General features: G+C 48.0%; 2 protein-coding genes across 9 annotated transcripts; one reads left to right on the top strand and one right to left on the bottom strand.

Annotated features, from left to right (window-relative positions):
* Nucleotides 1-474: 474 nt before the first annotated feature.
* LOC115615354 (CMP-N-acetylneuraminate-beta-galactosamide-alpha-2,3-sialyltransferase 2-like) lies at nucleotides 475-5,201 on the top strand. 5 transcript variants are annotated; one of them, XM_030503441.1, is made up of 8 exons: nucleotides 475-527; nucleotides 1,107-1,269; nucleotides 2,463-2,994; nucleotides 3,263-3,453; nucleotides 3,656-3,835; nucleotides 4,084-4,129; nucleotides 4,288-4,407; nucleotides 4,526-5,201. In XM_030503441.1, exons 3-8 carry the CDS (start codon nucleotides 2,740-2,742, stop codon nucleotides 4,691-4,693), a joined length of 960 nt encoding a protein of 319 aa, XP_030359301.1. In that variant the 5' UTR covers nucleotides 475-527; nucleotides 1,107-1,269; nucleotides 2,463-2,739; the 3' UTR covers nucleotides 4,694-5,201. The 5 variants fall into 5 exon arrangements, with proteins under 5 accessions (XP_030359301.1, XP_030359300.1, XP_030359303.1 ...); XM_030503440.1 differs by having other exon boundaries at nucleotides 476-527; nucleotides 1,071-1,269; XM_030503443.1 differs by having other exon boundaries at nucleotides 481-527; nucleotides 2,729-2,994.
* Nucleotides 5,202-6,347: 1,146 nt separating this feature from the next.
* On the bottom strand, nucleotides 6,348-21,925 carry ERGIC3 (ERGIC and golgi 3). 4 transcript variants are annotated; one of them, XM_030502874.1, is made up of 14 exons: nucleotides 21,782-21,925; nucleotides 21,623-21,693; nucleotides 21,022-21,109; nucleotides 20,313-20,432; nucleotides 19,430-19,523; nucleotides 18,477-18,642; nucleotides 17,698-17,755; nucleotides 14,758-14,772; nucleotides 11,923-11,954; nucleotides 11,170-11,266; nucleotides 9,796-9,860; nucleotides 8,772-8,908; nucleotides 7,784-7,839; nucleotides 6,348-7,131 (listed from the first exon to the last, which is right to left on the bottom strand). In XM_030502874.1, exons 1-14 carry the CDS (start codon nucleotides 21,867-21,869, stop codon nucleotides 7,052-7,054), a joined length of 1,167 nt encoding a protein of 388 aa, XP_030358734.1. In that variant the 5' UTR covers nucleotides 21,870-21,925; the 3' UTR covers nucleotides 6,348-7,051. The 4 variants fall into 4 exon arrangements, with proteins under 4 accessions (XP_030358734.1, XP_030358736.1, XP_030358735.1 ...); XM_030502876.1 differs by lacking the exon at nucleotides 21,623-21,693 and having other exon boundaries at nucleotides 21,782-21,915; XM_030502875.1 differs by lacking the exon at nucleotides 14,758-14,772 and having other exon boundaries at nucleotides 21,782-21,903.
* Nucleotides 21,926-22,840: the final 915 nt, after the last annotated feature.

Below are 22,840 nucleotides of genomic sequence, written 5' to 3'. Positions count from 1 at the left end.
TTGCTGGTTATCAGTGTCTGCAGGAGATGAGACATCCCAGGAAGCTGTGAATGCTCTATCCCTGGCAGAGTTCAAGGCCAGGTTGGACAGAGCCTTAGGTGACATGGTCTAGTGTGTGGTGTCCCTGCCCATAGCAGGGGGCTTGGAACTAGATGATCTTAAGGTCCTTTCTAACCCAAACCAGTCTGTGATTCTATGACCCTCAGGAGCAGGAGGGCAGTTCCACTCTATGCAGCTTCTCCCACACCCAGAGGAACATTGCAATGATGAATTTCCTGGTTCAGCCTGGGAACATGGCCAGGGCAACCAAATCCAGCAAGACCAGTGGCTGCCATGGTGTGCTGGGGCTGTGCTGGGACACCAGGGTGGTGGGTACCATGGCAGGAGGGACAGCAGCTCTGACCTCGCTGTGCCACTCATCTCAAGGCTGTTTTCTGCCACGTCACGGTACAACGCTTCCTCTTCCTGTGGTGGTCTTTGCAGCTTGCAACAACCTGGTCCTGCTCAGCAGTGCTTCCTCCAAGAAGGTGAGGGGCCCTGGGGACAGTTGGCTGGGGTCTCTTTCCTGGCTGTGGGGCTTGGGGAGCTCCTGGCGATGTCCTTTGGGGCTGAGGCAGCAGCAGTGACTTGTGGTTGATGGCACTGGGCTGGGGACCCCCAAGGCGAGGGCACTTGTGGGCATGGGGCAGGGGGAAGGAGGCGTTTTAGCTGTCATGGAGGTGTGGGTGCAGGTGGAGAGGTCCTATCCATGGAGCAGGGGCTGCACATGGGCACAGACAGGGAGATGGGCTGCTCAGCTCTGCCTGGCAGAGCCCTGCCCTCCCAAACGATGGTGACTGCAAAGAGCTTCATGAAATATTCACTGCACTGCCTGAATCCCCTGGCTCAGGGCTTAATGGAGCTGCTGGCACCACCATGCAGCCTCCAGCAGAGAGGGCACTGGGGGCCTTCAGCATGCCCCTAAGCCTGTGGGGTGAGGAGATGACATTTCATAGCTGCTTCCTGCTTGGGAGCACCCACATCTGTGTTTCCGATGCGGTGGTGACGACTTGTTTGTGCTTCTCTTCAAGAAGAGCTGATGGTTCAGTTGTGTTTTGGAAGGGCAGGCTTGCAGCACGACCTGCTGTGGCGACCCAGGATCATCCAACCAGTCCCCACCATCTCCTGCTTCTGCCCCTTGCCTGGACACCCGGATCAGCAGCTTTACTGTCAGGAGTGTGTCCTGTGGCTCGTATTTGAGTGCAGTTGGTTGGACACCACGGCAAGCAGGTACGTCTGTGCTGCAGGAGTGTCGTGGTTTGAGCCTAGCCGGCAACTCAGAACCACGCAGCCACTCACTCGCTCCCCACCTTCTTCCTCCCCCTGCTCCCGGAGGGATGGGGAGGAGAATCGAAAGAATGTAAATCCCACGGGTTGAGATAAGAGCAGCCCAGTAACTAAGGTATAATACAAAATCACTACTGCTACCACCAATGATAATAATGACAAGGGAAATAGCAAGGGGAGAGGATACAACTGCTCACCACCCGCCGACTGATACCCAGCCCAACCCGAGCAGTGATCTGGCCCTTCTGGGCAACTCCCCTCAGTTTATATACCGGGCATGACGTGCTGTGGGATGGAATACCCCTTTGGCTGGTTTGGGTCAGGTGTCCTGTCACTGCTTCCTCACGGCTTCCCCTCCTCCCTGGCAGAGCATGGGAAAGGACAGAGAAAGTCCTTGATTGGAGCAAGCAATACTTAGCAAGAACTAAAAACATGGGCGTGTTATCAGTGTTGTTCTCAGACTAAAGTTGAAAACACAGCACTGCACTAGCTACTAAGGAGGAGAAAAAATTACTGTTACAGCTGAACCCAGGACAAAGAGCCACAGCACCCGGGCGACTGGGGAAGCAGAGGGTGAGGGCAGGAGGGGGTTTCTCTCCTTCAGCTTCCCCGGTATAGAGGGGACACCCTTCCTGCTTCTCCATCTCTCCCCAGAATGGAGGCTGCCCCCACATCCCTTGTCACACTTTCCTTAGCCCACAGGAGGCAGGTCCTGAAAGGCTGAGCACTTTGTGAACTCCCTGAGGACAAGAAAAACCTTTTTTCCCTCTGAATTTAGGTTTACTTAAGTGCTTTTAGATGGAGAAATGTCACTTAATTATGGGTATTTAAGAAGGGTTCATGCATACAGACAGCAGTTCGTACCTCCTGCTCCTGCCTCCTGGCAATGATTCAGTGCCCTCGAAGCTGCAAATCCCCAGGCGGAGGAGGGAGTGATTTGCCCCACCGCGCCAGTGGGGAGGCCGAGGGGCTTCTGTGCCCAGAGGCTGCTGCCTGGTGCTGGAGGCATGGGAGAAGATGGCAGGGCTTCACGGTGGAGGAGCTCCTCCATGGGCAGGGGGCTGCTGCTCTGGAGGGGTTTGGCTGGTGATAGGGGGTGACGATGCTTTGCTGCTTGTTCACGGGTCAATCTGCAGGCCCTGAAAGTGTCACAGGCAAAGAGGAGCTCCTTGTACAGCACGTGCTGCCAGCCAGCCCTACCTTCACTAAGTAACTGTGGCAGTGCCAGAAGCAGAGCACAGCAATAAAGCTGTTTGAAAAGGAAATGAGAACCATGCTATTTCAGGTCCCCTGCAGTACTGGTGAGCAGCCAAGGGATGTCCCGGGAGGCTGGGCAGGGAGGATGGGTGGGAAGAGTTCCAGTGGTGTTGCTGCCTCTGGTCCCTGTGACATCTCGCTGCAGATGGTGTGAGGATGCTGTGCCAGAGGCGCATGCAGGTGGTGCTGGCCCTGTGCCTGCTGCTGGTCCTGTGGCAATGCTTCCAAGCCCCCAGGGATGGCATCAGCCCCTTCCCTCAGGCTCCCTCCCTCCTTGACGCCCCTGCTGCCTGCCTCACCGCCAGCACCAACGGCTCCACGTGGTTCAATGCCCGCTACAACACGACCGTGGGGCCTCTGCTGACAGGCACAGCCTATGAGCTCTCCTCCGATGTCGTTCAATGGTGGCTGGTGAGTAGGGGCATGGGTGGGAGATCGGAGCTCTCCCTGGGTCTGTTTGTGGTGGGGCAGAACCAAGATTAAAGGTGGGGACAAAGCGGGTGCAAGGATTCACTATCCCCTCCACGCCACCTCGGAGCTGTCCTGCACCCTTTTCCTAACATCCCATTGGGTTTTTCTGTGCCTTTCCCAGGGCTCTGCTGGGAGGAGCAGGACTCCCCCTGCTTTCAGGGCACTCGCCAGGGGCTGATGCTGCCTATCTCTGCTGTTTCCCCCCCAGACACTGCAGGGTCCCTCAAGGGTTGTCCAGCTCCAGGCCATACTTCGGCAGCTCTTCACTGTGCTCCAGGCTCCAAGTGGCAACATGCGGAACCCAAACCACTGCAGGACTTGTGCGGTGGTGGGGAACTCCGGGCGGCTCAAGGGCTCTGGCCATGGGCTGCGGATTGATGAGCACGACTGGGTGCTGAGGTGGGTGACCTGAAGGGGTTTAGGCTCTTCCTCTCTCCCCAGGACCCTGGCATGCACCAGCCTCCAGCCATCCTGTGTCAGCCATGTCCCCTCTTTGCTGCTGATCAGGGTGACCTGATGTCCTTTCCTGGTGGGACTGGCAGCCTGGGACCAGCATGGCGTGCACCTTTGTTTTAGGATGTGCCTTCCTGTTGCCCTCTAGGATGAACAGGGCAAAGATTGCTGGCTTTGAGATGGATGTTGGCATGAGAACAACCCATCACTTCATGTACCCAGAGAGCGCAGTGAACCTTGAGCCTGGCGTCCACCTCGTCCTCGTCCCCTTCAAGCCACTGGACCTGCAGTGGGTGGCCAGTGCCTTCTCCACTGGAGAGCTCACACAGTGCGTTGGCTTCGGGGGGCAGCATGTACTGTGCTGGAGCCCCTGGGGATGGTGTGGGGTGGTCCTATGGACCCTGGTGCCTCAGTGGGGCACTATGGTCCTGGTGAGACCAGGTTCTTGCATCCCTCTGTGCTGCAGTCTGTGGCCATGGGTGGGATGGTGGCTGCCCCCACTGGAGGGCTGCCTCCAAAGTAGAGGCCCCAGCAGCAGGAGTGCCCCTGCTCACTGCTGTCCTCTGGCTTTTGCAGCACATACATGAGAGTGAAACAGTTCATCAAAGCTGACAGAAACAAGGTAAGGGCTCCAGCTCCTACTGGGCACTCAGAGCTGGTTTTCGGCTGGATGTGGGCAGAGCCAGTGAGCAGGAGCGCCAATGGCTGCACTAGTGGCAGGGGCTGGCTGTCCTGTCACAGCGTGGTGAGTATCTGATAGCTCCTCCACTCCCCACTCAGGTGCTGATCCTGAGCCCAGCTTTCCTCAAGTACATCCACGACAACTGGACACAGCACCACGGGCGATACCCCTCCACCGGCTTCACGGCCCTGCTCTTTGCCCTGCATGTCTGCCAGCAGGTGAGTGTGAGTGCACCCGCGGGACTGGGCGCTGCCGCTGTGCCACCACTGCACTGCCTGTGCGTGTGCTCGGGCTGGCCCAGTGCCCTGCAGCAATAGCTCTTGATGCCGTGCGCAGGTCTCCGTGTTTGGCTTCGGAGCAGACACCGAAGGGAACTGGCACCACTACTGGGAGGAAAACCGCTGGTCCGGAGCCTTCCGCAGGACGAGGGTCCACGATGCTGACGTTGAATTCAGCCTCATTGAGAGACTGGCAGCTGAAGGCAGGATTTTATTTTATAGATGATGCATTTCCAAGAGACTGAAGCCAGGCTGTTAGTGCAGGAACTGGCCCCTCTCTCTGCTCTTCAGCTTGCTTGCGCTGCTCCCATCAGCTGGGCACTGCGGGTGCCACGCTCCCATGGCACAAGGGATGTTGCATTTGGCTGGACACATGGTGGACATGGCTCTGCCCGTTCTGGTTGGGAGAGAAGGAGAGACATGGAGCTGGAAGCGCATGTGGAGCCTGTGAGCTGCTATGTGTCCCCCTGCAGTGGCTACAAAGCCAGTGGGTGACAGCAATGGTGGTGGCAGCAGCCACTGAAACGTGGCTGTCCACACGATGGAGCTTTTGGGGGACGTTCATAGTTGTTCTTTAGGTAGTCTTTTTATAACTAAGGAAAAAACTTTGAAACTCTATCAAAGGAGAATAAGAAAGGAAAAAAGTCGAGCAAGCTGTCTGAAGACAAGAGAATCAAGTACAGTTTAACTGATCTTCCATTGAATAAACTTTGAAAACACAGGTGAATCTATTACTATTTGCTTTACTTTTTGAGCCATTACTGCTTTGGGAAGACCGCACAATCTGCCTGAGCTCCATCTGCAGAACAAGACTGCAGACCCTGGAGACAGCTCCCCAAAAGAGGTTTTTTTCCTCCAGAGCAGAGGTAGCAGGATGTATTTTGCCTTCACTCAATCACAACATCCTTGAATCAGACACAGCTTTTCCATGGCTATGAGTCACTTGGTCTTTCAGTCTATTAAAATCACCACATTTTAATAGACTCTCTTCTACTCATAAGCTCTCATTTTATAGCAGAAGCCTATATTACTTATTAGCTTCAATGATTTTTTGCCTCTGCAGGTAGAATCTCCCATTTCTGTATGTCTTCTGTTCCTCTTCTCTGTCATACCCAGTTTCCCACACTGAGTCCAAGTCTTGCACTTACCTACCTCTCACCTTCTCTGTTTTCTCACAGTGCTAAGCCATGTTCTGTGCGTTGCGCTCGATTGTAGTTGGCTTTCCTAGTAGTTGGCTTTCCTATCAATCAAAGACAAGTGATACCTGGTAACTGTTTAACTGTGAGTTAAACTCTTGCTGCATTATTTCCATTCATCTTCCCCCTCCTGATTATTCTCTCAGATTTAGGTACTCTGCTGTGTGCTCTGCTGAGGGATTGAAGCTGTTCAGGTCACTTTTTGTTGCTCATCAAACACACAGGTACCATGTCCCCTTCCTCACACTGTAATAGTATTATATAATCCTGACCCTATGGATTTATTAAATGTAAAACAAAAACGACTTTCAAATTAATTATAGAATAGCTTTTTCTCTGCATTACCTGATCCTGCACAGTGTGCACTGTTGGACCAACTGCTTGGACCAAGTTAATACCAGAGCAAATCCAGAGCTGGAATTTAAGAGCAATGAGTCTGGTTTGCCTCAAAATGAGGCAGGAATACACAGTATTTCATTTTTCCTCATTATTTTCAGATTTCTCCCACTATAATTGCACATACAAAGCACTTTACTCACTTGTGTAGGTCATTACAAAAACAAAAACCCCAACCACCATGACAGCTACAGACTTTGCCACAATACAAATGTGTTTTTAAATTAAAACTTCAAATAGTACCAGGATTAGTTCCAATTAATTAAATTATTCTTCCAAATGCTTTACCAAAACACACAGAGAATGGGCTTTATTTCAAAATATAAACAGAGGGGAAGTGAAAAACACAATCAGAGTTACAAATCAATTAAAACTCCAAACAGTTTTTTTGCTGAAACATCAACTTGCATCTTTCCTAAGAGCAATCTGGAGCAACTGCAATGCCCCATGGTACAGTAAGGACATCCCAAGTGCTAGGTCTCACCATGCTGCCCAGGACGGGTAGAAGGAATACATGGGATACAGCACACTGGCACAGAGGTCTGGCATACAGCATCAGCACTCAGACACATTTCTAAGAAAGATTAAAAGCTAGATGGTGTTGCTAGAAAGCTTATTTGGTGGCAATCCATTCCAGGTCTCATGACAATAGAGTACATTATCCCAGGAGGCAAACAGAATGCAGTATCTCCAGCATCTCTTTCAGGGAGGGGGGTGGAACTGGATGAACATGGACTGACACAAAAGGGGTTTTACAGTAGGGTCTGCACAGCCAGACAAGATGGCTAATCTTTATAGCAGCAAGGTTCAAGCAGTTCCATCTACCTATTAAAGCCAAACAAAGAATGATAATGATGGGACAGGAACGTTACGTGTGGTCAGGGCCATCTGGTACTTCCAAGCCTCTTCTTCTGTGCACTCAGAAGATCACTTGTGTTTCAAAAAACCTGTTTAGTTCTCCTTAGAGTTTTTTCTGTGGGGTCATTGCTTATTTATGTTGTCTTCCCAAGTTCAATTTTCTTCTGGATGGCACGTGCTGAGTGATAGATCAACGAGTCAATGAGTCCTGCAACTACAAGGAAAAAACAAATGGATCAAGCCAGACATCCCTCAAAGAGAACAACTACCACAGAAATCAAACACAAACCCTTCTGTCAGTGGAAAGGAATTCCAGCTCCCCCAGACAGAAAACAGCTGCTGCTGCTCAGAATAAGATGCTCATTTCATGAGGACAGACAAGATCCAGCTTGCAGGACAGAGGTGATCATGCTTTTCCAAAACCAGATCTCTCTCACAGAGGTAAAAATGAGACAGACCAAGTCATGTGTGTTTACTGATGAGTGAGAATAGTCTGGAGAGGAAGCTGATGCTGAGCTTTATGCCATCATTGCCCTGACTCAGCTTGTCAAGGGCATGTTTCCCATTTCTCACTCATTTCACAGTAACCTTAAAAGTAAGCTACTCTATCCGATGCTGCCCTTGATGGATGCCCTTTACCAGAGACCATAATGTTTACACACCAAGGACACTAAGCAAAATAAACTGATGCCTTTAGTTCTTTCTGCACTATTTTCCCCACATCTCTCCAGTACTGAAGGTGACTATTAATTCAATGCTTGTTTGGGACCACAGAAAAGCTCAGAATGGGTTTACTACACCACAGACTCCAGACTACCCTGCATCCATTGAGGTGGCTTTCACAGGACAGGAACCTGAGCTCCTACCTGTAAATATGCCTCCAACGATGGCACAAACTCCCGTGAGAAAGTGTGTAAAGGACCTAGAATGAGGAAAACAATTTGAACAACCAGCAGGAGCTCAGATACTGTCAAATAAGTAACAATTAACTTACAAAAACTAATTCATAATTATAATGTTCATCATACCACATAAGTATGCATTATATAAATAATAGATGACAACAGATATAACAAATAACCCCTATTGCCTACAGAATGGAGTTTGACACTGATACTTTTACTGAACAGCATTGGGCAGCATTAGAGCAGTGTGCTCTAATGAGCTCAACAGCAGCACCTGGAGGCAAGTACTGAAATTACAAACCTTTTAATCTCTAAGATTTTATCCATTCCTACCCAGACAGAATGCACAGCAGACTTCTGTAACTCAAAAACTAAATCCCTAAGCATATGTTAATATATTTTAAGATACAGTCATTAGCTGTCTCTTATTATGATCCTAAAAGATCAAACAGCTAAAACACTTTCCATTCCCCTGTAACTACACGCCTGTGATTAATGGAGGACATGAAGAAAAGAAAAGAGGTTCCACATTGACTACAACACATAGAAAAGCTATAGCAAATACAGAGTAAGTAACCAGGTTGGAGCTGTAGGTGCTGATAAGATGGCTATGCTATATAAATCTAGTCTTCACACTAAAAAAAAGACTTTGAGGAAATTAGTTTGATCCAAGAACCACTGTATCAGACTTCTGCTCACTGCTTCAATTTCCTTCTTCATCTAGATACTGGATTAAAATGCTTCAGATACTATCAGAAAACCCCCGATCCCTTCCAGCTGCTCACATGGAGAGGAAGGACATCTGAGAGTGTCTCCTCCTCTCCACTGACTGGGAAGGGGCTTGGATGGCTTTCAGGCATTTGCACAGTCATGTCTAAGCAAGGATGGAGTTTTAAGCTATGCAAAAAGACAAAATCAACGGAATTAAATAAATTGAAATGTCTCTTACCTGTGTTTCTCCGTCAGCTTCACCATCATGGGTGAAAGCTCATAGAGCACAAATACACCAGGCAGGCCCTGGTCTCCTAGTAGCCCGTTGGCTATTTTCTCATGTCGTGTAACTGAAAACTGGTTAGTCCTTACCACCTAGCAGGAAACAAACACAGCAAACATTGTTTAGTTAACAGGGAATACGAAAGGCTACTATTAGGCTACTAAACCATGTGTTAGGTGAACCATATCAATGTAGTCCTGCCCACTCACTTCTGGGGGCCTTGACAGTGGTTACAAAGGGTCTTAAACAGCACCATCAGGATCAGGTCTATTACTACAGGCTAGCCGTTACAGCTGCAGCTAGCCAAAGGATGAGTGATGCATCTGTCCCCAGACTGGACTGTTTTAGTCTCTGCTGGCAAGTAATGGCATAAGCTGTCCCTCTCAACCTCAACCCCAAGACCGAATCATTCTATACCAAAACACAGTCCACCTAAGCATGTTTCAAGAGACTGCACTGAGGTGACAAAGCTGTATGTATTCAAGAGGGAGGAAAAAGGAAATAATACACAAAGGCAGGAGAGTGCCAGGGCTGCAGAAGGACACAGTTTCTGTTCTCAGGATCTTTGCCCCACCCTGCTATCTCCTCAGTAATATTTTTATCCTACCTGTTCCAAAAGAAGGACATATTCTGAAAACAGGGCTGGAAAATCTACCCATGCTTTTTTGAAGGCTAAAGGAGTTTTTAAACTGGAGAGAAACTGATCTTGGCATATTCCCCAAAGAACACTTTTAGGATTTCCTTGCTGCTTTGACTTCTCCCAAGCATGCACTACAAGGGATTCATGAGGGAACATGATGAAAACACATGATCATTTTGATCTAGGTGGGATGGACAAGGCTGAAATCTGCTTCATCACTGCTGCGATATTACAGGTAATATTACACCAGAGACACTGTTATTCTTGCAGGGGTCGTGATATGAAGAAAGTCAAACAGATTGCGTTGCTTGCCAAAACAATAGGGAAAAAGGTACTTACTTCACCATCTACTTTCATATACACCGTGGGGACCACTTTGACAAAATACTGAAACATCATGGAAGCTATAAGCAAAGACAGAGAGACACAGTTAATAACCATGGAAGAGCTGGAAAGCTTAACTGACAGGTTAGGTAGACACAACCTGGGTTTGTTCAACTTGTCAGAGAACATCCTTCTGTACAACAGCTCTTGGGGGTTTTCAAGGACAGTAAAGTTAATGGCTGACATGAGCTTTCCTTTTGCCAAAATGAATCCCATTCCTGCCCCAACCAAAACCAAAACTACTGGCATTTGGACCTTGACTAAATGGAAAACTTTCTACTAACCGGTTACCTTGCTATTGTTTTACCACTCCACCTTCCTGAAAATTCTTATTCTAGCACATGAAAACCTTTATATTTAACGTCATAACATCATCAAGGAATTATTCCTAATTAGTCCTAATTCCTCAAGGATTTGCCAACAGGTTCTCTGAGGCCCAGGCTGGAAAGCTTCAGCCTACAGAGAGAATTCTACCAGCCAGCTACGGGTCCTCTCTCACAGAGTGTGTTATTCCACAGAAAAACTGTGGCATCACGATTGTATCAAGGATTACGACACCTTTTCATTTTTCTGCATTTTATTTTAAGCACCATCCTTTGATTTGGGTTTTTAAGAATTAAAATCGATGGTGGAAAATTGAAAGGAATGGATTCAGGGAGGATTAACAATCCTACCACTGTTTTAAAGCAAATGACTTCTTTCTCCAATTTGATTATATACCAGCACCCCAAGTACCTGCAAAGACAAACTTTGCAGACTTCAGGGGATCTAAACAACTGATGTGTGCAGTGGTTTATGAACTGGAAAATGCACACAAGCAGGCTTGTGTAAATAAACCAAGATAACAGTTTGAGTAGTAGCATGAGGAGAGAATTGCCTTTCCTTTTCCAGCCAGCAAACTGGAGCCATCTAGAAAAGATCAGCAATATTTCAACCTCACTGCTGCTGTTCAGCTGTTACTGTTGGGTAGATGAAGGTCAGGCAGACACCACGGCTCTCCAGCAACTACCAATTAGGCCTTTTTTCTCTATGCTGCATCTTCTGGTTATCTCCTACTGCCCACAGCTAGACAGGGCCGATGCAGGCATCTAATAATGATGTGCTGTACCTGCTGTTGGGCATCCATGAACACTGAAAGAGATCTTTCAGAAAGCTTACAGAATCAAAACACGCTGGCAGATTTGTTCCAGATGAATGGAGGCAGAAAGAGCACAAGGTGGAGGAGTCCACATTTTGCACAATACTGTCAAGGTTCTTGTTAAGGATTGAGAACTTTGCTCCTTATTAATACAGCCATTTAAAAGGAGATTTCTCTCAGCTGGCTTTTACCTTGCTGTGCAGTGACATCCGTCCCATCCAGAGGGTTCACAATGCCTGGATAATCCCTTCCAAAGGAGAGATGTTTGATATAGTGCGTCATATTGATCTGAAATGGAAATGCCAATAACTCAACTGCACGGCATCCGAGGTACAAGGTAAGGGGCCTAAAATCAATTATTTGTGTATTTTTCTGAGCATGGCTCTGGAACAGACAGGTCCTCCCTTACTCTGTGTGTCCTGACAGTAAACTCCAAAGCATTTGCTAATCTTTTTTATTCATGGGAGACTCCGAGATTGGAATTTCTCCTTTTCCTGCTGGAAATCGCCAGATCCAGGTGCCCTTCCTACCCATCTACAGAGCAGGCTCTCCCACCCAGTCCTCTGCCTGCCCCTGCCATAGCTGCACCATGCTGTTAGCTGCCTCGGTGGCACAGGCATGGGTATCACCTGCTTTCCTCCCAGCAGAAGGTAAACTCCAACAGATCCAGAAGCAGTTGTGAAACTGTCAACCTTAGAAAACTGGGAAGCACAGATTAAGGAGCAAGGCAGTCTCAGGTAGGGGGGAACAGGCTTGCCAAGCAACATGCAGATGTCCCAGAACGTACTTCAGAGCCTTGTGTGAAACCTTCCCAGGTTCTGCTCAGACTCATGAAGCCAAATCCGGCTGGCATCAGAACACTACAATCTCAATGGAGCAAAGCGGGGGAAATCCAGAAGGAAAACAGACAAAGAAAACTAGAACATTATCTTGGCAACACTTACATTATCAAGTCCAAAGCTCTGCAGATCATGAACTGTAATAGAAAAATAGTGTAACAATATAGTTCACACTGTGGTAACAAGCAGATCTATTTACCTTATTCTAGCTTACAAGGGAGCTCCTCTCATGTCCATCGCGATCTAAAATGGCAAGAAAATCGCCTGTGTTTCTCTCTTGCTTGCAGTAGGGCATGTGATAGATTAAACGGCTGCAATTCACCTCCTGACAGAAACTAGCCACTGCTACAGTGAGGGAAAGGAACTTTAATTTGGGGTTTCTTCAAATTAGGTATTTCAGTCCTCACCTGAATGTATTCTTAATCTAGGGCAAAAACAAGATCGCAGGGGCAAGCCAGGAAAACTGCACTGTTACCTCAGTCACCACCTGACACACGTAGCTCCTCTCACTACTGTGAAACACAGAGGCACAACAGATCTGAACTAACAACTGAGCAGAGCATGTGCCTTAACATCAGATGCAAGTGCCCTAAAGAAATCATCATCATCTTGGCGACTGCCAGCACTCTTTCTATCAGCCTTGTTACTGCTGCCCGGAGAACACGCCGGGAAAGGAGAAGTCTTTGTGGAGATGGCCTGAACAGGGAATTTGCCAAGCACTGGTGGGGCCAAGGGGACTGTCACTGATGCTAGGGCTTGGGGAATTTGGCCTGCCCTCTTTCTGCCCTACCTGAATACAGCAGTATGACACCAGCAGCAGCATGCACCCCTGGAAGGGATCTAGCAAACATACAGGCAATGGAAGGCAACAGATATCTTTTGCTTGGCTACTTAAATGACTTTATGCAATGCCAGAAGCATCAGTCTCAGGGTGAAAATATAACTTACAACTTGCTTTTAGTATTGCTCCTACCAGGTTAGCCAAAGTCACACAATGATCTTAAAGCAGCCAGAGGCCATGGCACATTTTAGCAGGTAAAATCACACACTCAGGAAGTGAGACCTCACCTTGCACCTTAGCAAAGAAAAACACACTTCAAAAATCAAAGGCTATTATTCTGGGAGCTGATGGAGTCAGATCACCAAGTGCTGCTCCTTTGAAGGGTTTCCGATACACAGCCTAGCACAAGACAGGGTACAAAGCTAAAGAATTGGAACTCACCTCTCCTTTAAAACATTCACTTAAGTGTGCTGTGAACTCAATCTTTTTTCCATTAACATCTTTCAATAAAACACCAGAAGCTTTACTTGTATTCCTATAAAACCCTTCCTAAACCCAAAGAGATATGCATGCAAAACTGAGAATATACAGTTAGGAAAGGAAATGCTAAGCCTGAATGATACTCCTCCTAACAATGCCAAGGAGAGGCCCTTGCATGTCACCATTAAAATGTTCAATGCTCAGAAACTAAGGCTGCAGTCACTTGAATTAAGGCAATGGTTCTGCATTGCAAAGCGCTCAGAGCTGCAGTGGCTTCAGACAGACCTGTTGCTGTCTCTGACAAGCGGGCAGACCTATCGCTGCCACTAGCACAGTGGTCTGTGTGCCTGTGCTGCAGCTGGAGCAAAGAACTCATTTGGCTTTAAAAAAGAAACTCCTACTAAAAATTTGGAAACAGATGTAAAATGGTGGGCAGGGAAAGGGAAGAAGGGAGAAGTGGCCTTGGGATTATGCTGTGCTGGTTTTCTTAATGGTCACCTGCAACACCCTGCTTCATGCTACAGTACTGTTCGCACTTAAGTCAAGAGTGCAGTGGCTTAGTCTGCTTAGACAATAAACAGATTTTAAGAGGCTTGTCAGCTAGGACTGGAGACTGTTATTCCTGAAGAAACAGAAAAACACACTTCTTCCTTCCTGTAACTGCAGGTAAGTGCCTAGCTAGACAAAATAAAGAGACCTGTAAAACATCTCAAGTTTGTCAAGAAGTCTGTTTAGCTTTGCATAAACTAGTTTTCTTCACTCTTTTAAGAACAGAGTTTTAAGAACTGTATCTGAAGAGTTCTCCCCATCTAGCTTTCTGAGCTGAACAATCACAAAGCCCCCTCAGACTCCAAAATTCAGTCCTTTAACTGTAAAACAGGTTAACAGCACTTAAGGCCACTCAGAACTCTGTCAATAAACATGTGAAGACTGCAAGAAACCCAAGACACAGCTACTCAAACACAGTGCTCCAAGGTGAGCTAGGATGCCAATTTTCAAACTGGGGATGAATTTTCTACAGGAAAATACCTTACAGGAAGAGGATGAGTGGCATAAGGATGCATTGTGAAGAGGGGATTGAGGCAAGGAGCCGCACAGAAAATGTTGCAGCTAGGGGAGGGAGGGAGCAAACCCAAAAGCCTGAGCCCTCTACCAGATGTTCCTGAGTTGAAACACCACATCTCAACCTGGAATGATCACCCTTAAAAAAATCCAAGGGCTTACAAACCCTTGGAAAACCTCCTACCAAGTATTCTGACATTAGCATGAATTCCCAGGAGAAGTTCTCTAGCCTGTTGTACAAATGAGATTCAATGAGATCATTACCCCATCTGATTTCAAAAGGCAGAAGTCTCTCCCACTTGTCATCATGTCCCCCTCAACTGCATTATCTGCACAGAGCAACGATTAACCTGCCAACACATTAGCTCCAATACTCATATATTCAAATCGATTAAGACAAAGATTCTCAACCTTTTCAATCTGGTGCCCTCGTTTACCGCACAAGAATGACCTGGGATACCTCTCCTTTTAGCTTGCAGGAGATCTTCTCAACTCCCAGCCTAGATCAACAGCTCCTCCCAAAGGAGATTCATGGGCACAGCAAATAATCGAAATTACATTAGTTCTGTAGTGAAGTTTTGGAGGGGACAAAAAACAAAGGATACGGCAACACTTACTCTCAACAGCGTGCACTGCAAAAATGAGCAGAGTAGGAGAGAAAAGAGAAATATTCAGGTCCTTTCAATAAAATGATACAGAGATTCAGATAGAGCAGCATTTAAATCATGTACCGAAAAGAAGAGTAACAGCTTTGCTGGTGTGCTTTCTAGGCCATATAAAATGACTCCCTAGCTAGCCAAAGGACTGACACAGGGACAACCAACCATTTAAAGTTTAACAAAGAAACAAAACTGCAGGAATTAATCACCAAAAGGAAAAATACAGTGGGATGCCCATATATGTTAAGCGAGCTCCAAAGCAGCATGCCATGGTTAAAGTTAAGATTCTTTTTCAGTCTTAAGATAACAGAAAGGTCATTTTAGGAGCAACCAAAGCTATCCAGAAGTGCACTCTGGATTCACAACATCAAAGTTCAAAGCTGGGTAACAAGTTTTTGTCCTCAATCAGTCCTGTGCTTCTTTCATCACACCTGATGCACAGACAAGGCAGCAAACCATGAGGTTGCTTTTGCTCATTCCATTGCAATATCCCAACAAAGGCAAATACCTGGAAGGTATTTGGGCAGGGGAAATGCATGTTTGGATGGCATAGCTCAAAGGAGGTGAAGTAACCTCCATTTTTGTTTGTTTAGAAAGACCATTCACGTGTATTCAATACCGTGCATGACTAACCAATAACTCATAGTCTTACACCTCTTCACATTTGGGCTTCTGAATCCTTCACACAGCAATTTCAATCCCCTTTGCCACACGCTATATCTGTGGTGGTGCTTCTACAACAGCATGAGTTTTGGTTTGGAGAAGTCTGTAATGTATGGAGAGCCTCCAGATGGCTGCTTGAAAAGGGCTAGGCATTCCAAACAACTGCTATGACTTGAGTTCTGGTGGATTATAGTGCAGTGACAAATGGAAACATCACATCTGTGGTCTCCAAAACAGACTTGATGTAACTTGAAAGCACTTTGTCCACCTGCACAGGAATGGATGAGACTTTGCATCTTTCAAGCATCGAGACACTGAAACACTGAAAGCAGCTTACCAGCATCAAAGTCCTGAGCAACGCTGAGGATGAAATAAGAATCTCATCCTCCAGTATCCAGTTTGGGGATGAAAATGATTTATTCCCTGGCAGACACCACTCTGGGTCAGAAGTTAGAATGAGCTCACACAAACACCCTCTGTGGAAGGAATAATGTACAGGTGATCTACCAGGGGATCTGGATCTCTTCCACACCAAAATAGTATCCTTGACTGATGGGGATCGAGTACCACACTATTTGATGGGCAGGAGAAGAGCTCAGATGAGGAAGCGATATCTGTAGAAGGCCTGTGCAATAGTAGCAGCCCCACAACCAGTGGGGAAACCAGTGTTCCTCCAGGAAAGGAACAGAGAAAGAGGCTGCAGTGTCTGCAGGAAAAAAAGAATTCGTGTCACTTGCTCTTGATTACCAGTGAGAAGATACCAAGGGACCTAAAAAATGACAACCAGTCTTCAGTCAAAGACTGTATGTCCTTTTGACACTCAGCATTCAAAACATTAAATGTAATGTCACACTTCAAAAACCTGATCAAGGTAACTGCAAACATTCCATTAAACCACAAATATTTTCTATCAAGTCCTTGCTAAAGATATAAGGGAGCAAAGACATAAGGGAGCAAAGTCCCTCCCACTGTAAGAGAAGATCATGTTCATGACCACCTGAGGAACCTGAACATTGCATTTTGTCTATGGGACCTGATAAAATGCATCCCAGTATCCTGAGGGAATTGGCTTGCATAGCTGCCTCACCACTCTGCCTGAGAAAGTCATGGATCAGATCTTTCTAGAAGCTATGTTAAGGCACGTGAAGGACAGGGAGGTGATGTGAGACAGCCAGCATGGCTTCACCAAGGGCAAGTCCTGCCTGACCAACCTAGTGGCCTTCTACAGTGAAGTGACTATATCAGCAGACAAGGGGAGAGCTACTGATGTCAACTATTTCAACTACTGTAAAACCTTTGACACAGTCCCCACAACATCTTTCTCTCTAACTTGGAAAGATATGGATTTGGAGGGTGGACTATTCAGTGAATGAGGAATTGGCTGGATGGTCACATCCAGAGGGTGTGACCTTTTAATAGGACCTGTAGCAGCAGGACAAGTTCTAGTTCTTTAACTAGAAGAGGGTAGATTCAGACTAGATACAAGGAATGAGGGCAGTGAAACACTGGTACAGGTTGCCCAGAGAGGTGGTAGATGCCCCATCCCTGGAAACATTCAAGGCCAGGCTGTAAGGGGCTGTGAGCAACCTGATCTACTTGAAGATGTCCCTGCTCCTTTCAAGGGGGGTTGGACTAGATGACCTTTAAAGGACCCTTCTGACCCAAATAATTCTATGATGCTATAAGCTACTGCTATTATTCTGGACACTCTGTGTGTGTGTATGTATATACTTGAGGAAGTCCTTTGTAACTTAAATTTTACCCTAAAAGTTCTGAATTGCTTTAAAATTCTCCTGAGGCATCCTCCAAAATATCCCTTCCAGAGATACTGACACTCAGGTCCTGGATTGAACACCTTCCTTGAAGCTGGTTTACAGCAGAACAGCAAAGTTTTATAGAACAAATGAGACTGTTTCTGGGCAGTCTCTCATTCTCCTCCAAGTTGTTCCCCACCCATGTGGCAGCACCTCCAGAAACCACCTTTCTATTTGTCCATGATGGTTGTAAACCTTTGTTACAATTCAACAACATCCTCCCCACTGAAGCAGTCCTTTACTATTATGGAGAGCAATGCAAAGATATTGCAACCCCATGGCAGGGGGGTTGGAATTAGATGATCTTTAAAGTCCCTTCCAACCCAACCATTTTATGGTTCTGCATTCAAAGAAATTCAGAGAAAAAGGTCAGGTACACTTGGAGCTAAAGGCCAATAAACAGGGAAAGAAAATACTTTACCATGTACATGAGACTGTTGGAAACTCTTTCCTGGTGCAAAGTGAAAATTTCCAGCTACCTGCAAGAAAGAGTAATCTTTCATTAAAAGGTCTGAATCTATAAATATATAAATACATACTGATGTTGAAAATAACTGGGTTATGCAAATTATTTTAGTAGACATAAAAATAAGAAGGAGGAGGAATTTACTAGGAGGGAACTGACTGTTGCTGCAGGAAACACAAAACAGTATCACAGAAGAGGGGCTGAAAGAGTAACTGTGAGGAGAGTGAGCAGGGTAAAAAACCCTTAACACAGGGTTAAGCAGCGGTGATCCAATGTACACAGCCACAAAAAGAAGCTGCATGCAAAAATAAAGCACTAAACTAAAACTTTGCTCTCTCCAGCACCTCTGCTGACAGGTTGTTGGTTACTGTTATCGCCAGCATCCACCAGTGACCTCTGTTTTAAGACTAGTAGGGCAGGTGGGAACGCCCAACCTCAGAGAAGCTGCCTCTCCTCCCCAGAAACCTCAGCAACAAGACTCACAAGCTAGACGGTAGGAAAAGCGAAGCTTCTCCAGCCAGCGTGCTTCCCGCCAGCCCACACAACCAACCAGAGGATGAGCCCCTTCCCACCACTTTTCCTGACTCTCCTACTGAACCCATTCGTGGGAACAAGCACCTGCTGAGCCCAGGGGTAATTACATTCCAGGCCTGGGAACACCTGCAGCTGGAGAAGGAGAGGAACTTGCCTTTCCACCATCATGCAGCAGGTTCACAGCAAAACCCATGTCTCACCTTGTTGACCTCTAAGAAACCATACACTTGGCAGCCCTCATTCTTCTGCTCTTGCATTTTCTGGCTAAACCCTTCCCTCTTGCACTGCTCTATGCTATCTGGGTTCTTGAAGGCCCAGCCTCGCCGCCTGTAGGCTTCTCTGACATCGTCACAAGTGTTACAACACCTGCAAAAGCACAAACACCATCTTACCATCTTTATCACTTTGAATCCTTGGCAGATTCTTCTTCAATAAAGCAATAAAGGAAACATCAGGGACCAGCCCTTGAAAGGTGGCCCAGTGCTCTTAAAGGAGCTCGAGCTTCTTGTTGCACTGAGATGTTGGCATGAGGATGCAAGCTGGTTTAATGCAGTGCTTGAGTCTGAAGAAGGCTTTGCCTGTCCAGTGAGACAGCCAAGTCACTCCTTGACAAAGAAATGTGCTAAAAAACCAACATCAGTGTCCCACAGCTCTGAGAAGTTTGGAACTTCCCCATGTGAATAAAGCATCTGCCTGCTTCTACTCCTCCTTTGCTCTCTTTTTAGGTTAAGACTGTCAAAATGGGAAGGAGGGTTAATGGCAAACTTTTTTCATTACCTTTCTACCTCTGGAAAACACCTTGGTCACAGGAAAAAACAGGTTTCCTTCTTGGTTCTCCCCTCTGGACACAAAATAACTCCAGAAAGCATACAGTTTGCTGAGATACAAGCTTTGTGCTACTGCAAAGTCTGTGCAGCTTGCACTGCCCTTAAACAGGCATATCGAAGAACTAGACAACCTAGCTCTGCATGTTCTTCACAAACAGGAGTGCAGCTTCCAAAGGCATACCAAAGCCACAACAATTCTCACCATTCTCTGAACATGTGCCCAGGACAATTTAATTGCATATATCTACACAGACATTTGGAAAACAAATGCAACATAACAGTATGAATTCAAGTGCTAAGAAGATACAAAAAGGTGTAGAGGTTACCGAATGTCCTCTGACTCTGCCCCATAACAGCTCTCGCAGCGATCGGCATCCAAAGAGTTCGGATCAAACACTTTTTCTTCTTCTTTCCCCAGCTCTAAGACAAAAGAGGATTCAGAGTGATGAGGCATGTCTAGAAAGGGTATCTCGTACGCTTGTTGTGCTCAACTGAGTGATAGAGATCAACTAATTCACTTTATGCTGTTACACAGAACCACACTAGCTCCCAGAAAAGGAGCTCATGTTTGCAAAGGAAACGCTAGGACAGTATTACTGTTAGATGGTAGCACTTGGCCACACTTGTTTCTGGTTTATATTGCAGGACAAGGATGAGTCCTAATACGAAAATAACACAGAGGAGAGGTTTCTGTAACCAAGGACCACATATTACAACTTGTAACTGATAAAGCAACTAAAATACATTTATCAGGTGTGCATTAACATGCACAAAGTAAATGCAGTAAGGTGCAAGTTTAGGCTCAAGTGTCCAGTCACTGGAGCCTTCCCTGGAGAGAGGTTCTCTCCTCCAACCAGGTCGGCCCATTTGTCAGCCCACTGTGATTTAAAGACACAACCACAGCCAAGGTTTGCCAGAACAGCAGCTGGACTTCCTGTTGTAAAAGACCATTCACTCAGCAGCTGAAATGCATCCACGAGTCCTTGTCGTAATTTCAGAGGGACTACGCAAAGATTTGCCTCGCACAAGTAGCGAGTACAACTGGAGTTTGTCTGATCTGCCCCTTTTTAATAGATTTGTGTGCTACAAACTCTGCAAGACTTTGAGGTATTTAAATGCTCTTTGGTTGTCACTTGTTCTCAAAACAGGCACACAGTGATGGGAAGACTACGAGAGCATCCATCCAAGCACAGCAGAACAGCATCTCACCATGTCTCTCGGCCTCTGGAGTCACACGATTGCCAGCTTTATCCAAGCGTTGCTTAAACAGATTGTGCTCTACATCCAGCTGCTGCTCTCCTGCTACGTCCATGGCATCGATGCTCAGATCTGAAACCAGTGAGCAAGGAAAGCAGTCGATGACCACACATTTGTTATGGCCTGTGGCAGGCTGAAGAATCATTTTGACCAGTGAAAAGACACAACCTTTCAGCAAGGGCGACAAGAACATGCCAGACTGACAGCTTCTCTGCACAAAACAGCAGAGCCTTCCAGCCTCTCTTGCTTTCCCACACCCTTTTAGACGTGAGGAAGGCAAAGACCAGTAATACAACTTGGGTGGTCAGAAGGAAGTCAGACTCATTACATTGAGCCCAGTGCATTACCCAAAGGAATTACTACAAGAGAACAAGAAGCAGGGCATTACAGCCAGAAGTGAAATACAACAATCACAGAAAACTTTCGCCTCCTCAAGTAACTTCCAAAGGAGGCTCTCGAGTTTTCTAGAAAAATAGCACTGCCTCACAGGAAGCACTGGTTTAAGTGCCCAGCCTGACTGGAACCTCGGTGGAACCACAGGCATCACCAGTTCCTCCCTGCCCATGGCCCAAGCAGCAGCGCAGCACTCGGAAGCACCCAGGCACACTGGGCCTCCCGGCAAGTACCAAAATCATCCCCAGTACTCAGAAGTCTGACTCACAAGCACAGGGCATATGTGGAAAAATAACATCGAGATTGATCTTCAGTTTATCTCCCCTTGATTTGTCCACGTACAATTCCGGATGAACCTAGAACAAAGGAAAAATACAGAGTCCTGTTCCACTCAGCAGCAAATCAAAGGGCCTCTTTCCCTCCACGGCTCTGGCCCACAAGCTGACGTTTAAGACGCGGGATTTGTGAGACACGCGAGCTGCTGCCTCCCGCTGCAGCCAAGCGCTTGCCACTGCTGAGACTCCTACAACAGCTCATCCTTTGGGAACCTCAGCGCTGGGGTGGGACGAGGGGTCCTGCTCGCTCTCTTTGCCGTGCCTGTGGCCAGCGCAGGCAGCGGGAGAGGTTGTGAGACACTCATCACAGGAGGCCACAAGACAACCTCTGCGCCAGCGGCTCTCGGGGAGGAAGGGAAGGAGGGAGGACAGGAAACCCCCGGCACAGCCGCGGCGGGTGAAGCTGCTGCCCAGGCGGCCCGGAGGAGGCGCCGGGCTCCCGGGAACGGCACCCGCAGCGCCGCCTCTCCGCGGGGACACCGCGGGCAGGAGGCAGCCCCGCCGGGCCGGCCACCCCCCACCGCCGATACTCACCTCCTTGGTGAGGTAGTACTGCAGCTCCGAGAAGAAAAGCACCACCATGATGAGCCCGCTGACCACCGTCACTGCCGGCGAGACCAGAACCGCCGTCAGCCCCGCCGCGGCCCGCACGCTCCCCACGGGCCCGCCGCTCACCCGCCCCCCGCCGCTCACCCAGCGCGCCGCCACACGTCTTGACCCGAAAGTCTTCCAGCGTCTTGGGGAAGGCATCGAACCGCTTCAGCCGCCACAGCGACTCCATGGCGCGGCCCGGAAACAAACCCGCCTTCCGGGACTGGGCCGCCCCTTCCCCGGCACCGCCCCGACGGGCAGCGCGGCCTGGAGCAGGCGGGGGTAGGCCGTGCGTCCCGGGCAGCTCCGGGTCGGGAAGGGAGCGGTTGGGCCTCGCTGACGGCTCGCCCGCTCCTGACTGCTGCCGACGGGCCCGGACCTCTGAGGGACACCCGGGAGACGCCGGGTCCCGGCAGCGGGACAGGGCCCGGGGCGGAGGCGAAGCGGCTTTCCCGCGACGCCCTCCCGCCCATCAGCCGTCCATCGCCGCCGCCTCCGAAGGCTCTGGGGCTCGTTACTAACGCCCCTTGGAGAACAGCCGAGCAGCCACAGAGCTGAAGCACATCCCCTCGGGAGAGCATCAGCGCGGCTGGTGCTGGAGCTCGGAGGGAGGGAGGGAAGAACGCCACTCTCTTGCCGCACCTTCCATCCCTGCCGGGTGCTCTTTCACACACACAGCCCCACATTTTGATAACACCTCCATTTCCCTCCCTCCTCGCAGGGAATGGCTAGGAACTCCAGAGGCTAAAGCGCGCAGCAGCTTGCAATGGCTTACTTGTGCAAGTAAAAATCTAGTATAATCTTTTCCCAAGCCACATATTTACCTACCCTTTCCTTCTGCCAACTGAACAAGTGCAAACCGGCTTGTGTTAAAAACAAGAATAAAATTCCAAACGCTCCACCTTACACTTCCAGAGGGCTGACTTTGGCCTGTTCAGGGCGCTGGTTGGTGAAACACCTTGGGAAACATTACTGAAGGACAAAGGGGTCCAGGAAGGCTGGATGCTCTTCAAGAATGAAACCCTCAAGGTGCAGGAGCAGGCAGTCCCTATGTGCCAAAAATCAACCGGCAAGGAGCAGACCAGCCTGGCTCAACAGGGAGATATTGCTGGAACTCAGGGAAAAAGAGAATCTGACACCTGTGGAAGAAGGGACTATCAC

The sequence above is a fragment of the Strigops habroptila genome, chromosome 13 (assembly GCF_004027225.2).
Source record: "Strigops habroptila isolate Jane chromosome 13, bStrHab1.2.pri, whole genome shotgun sequence".
Taxonomy (NCBI): Eukaryota; Metazoa; Chordata; class Aves; order Psittaciformes; family Psittacidae; genus Strigops; species Strigops habroptila.
The sequence above is the reverse complement of the archived record's forward strand: the minus strand, read 5'-3'. Positions and strand labels throughout refer to the sequence as shown.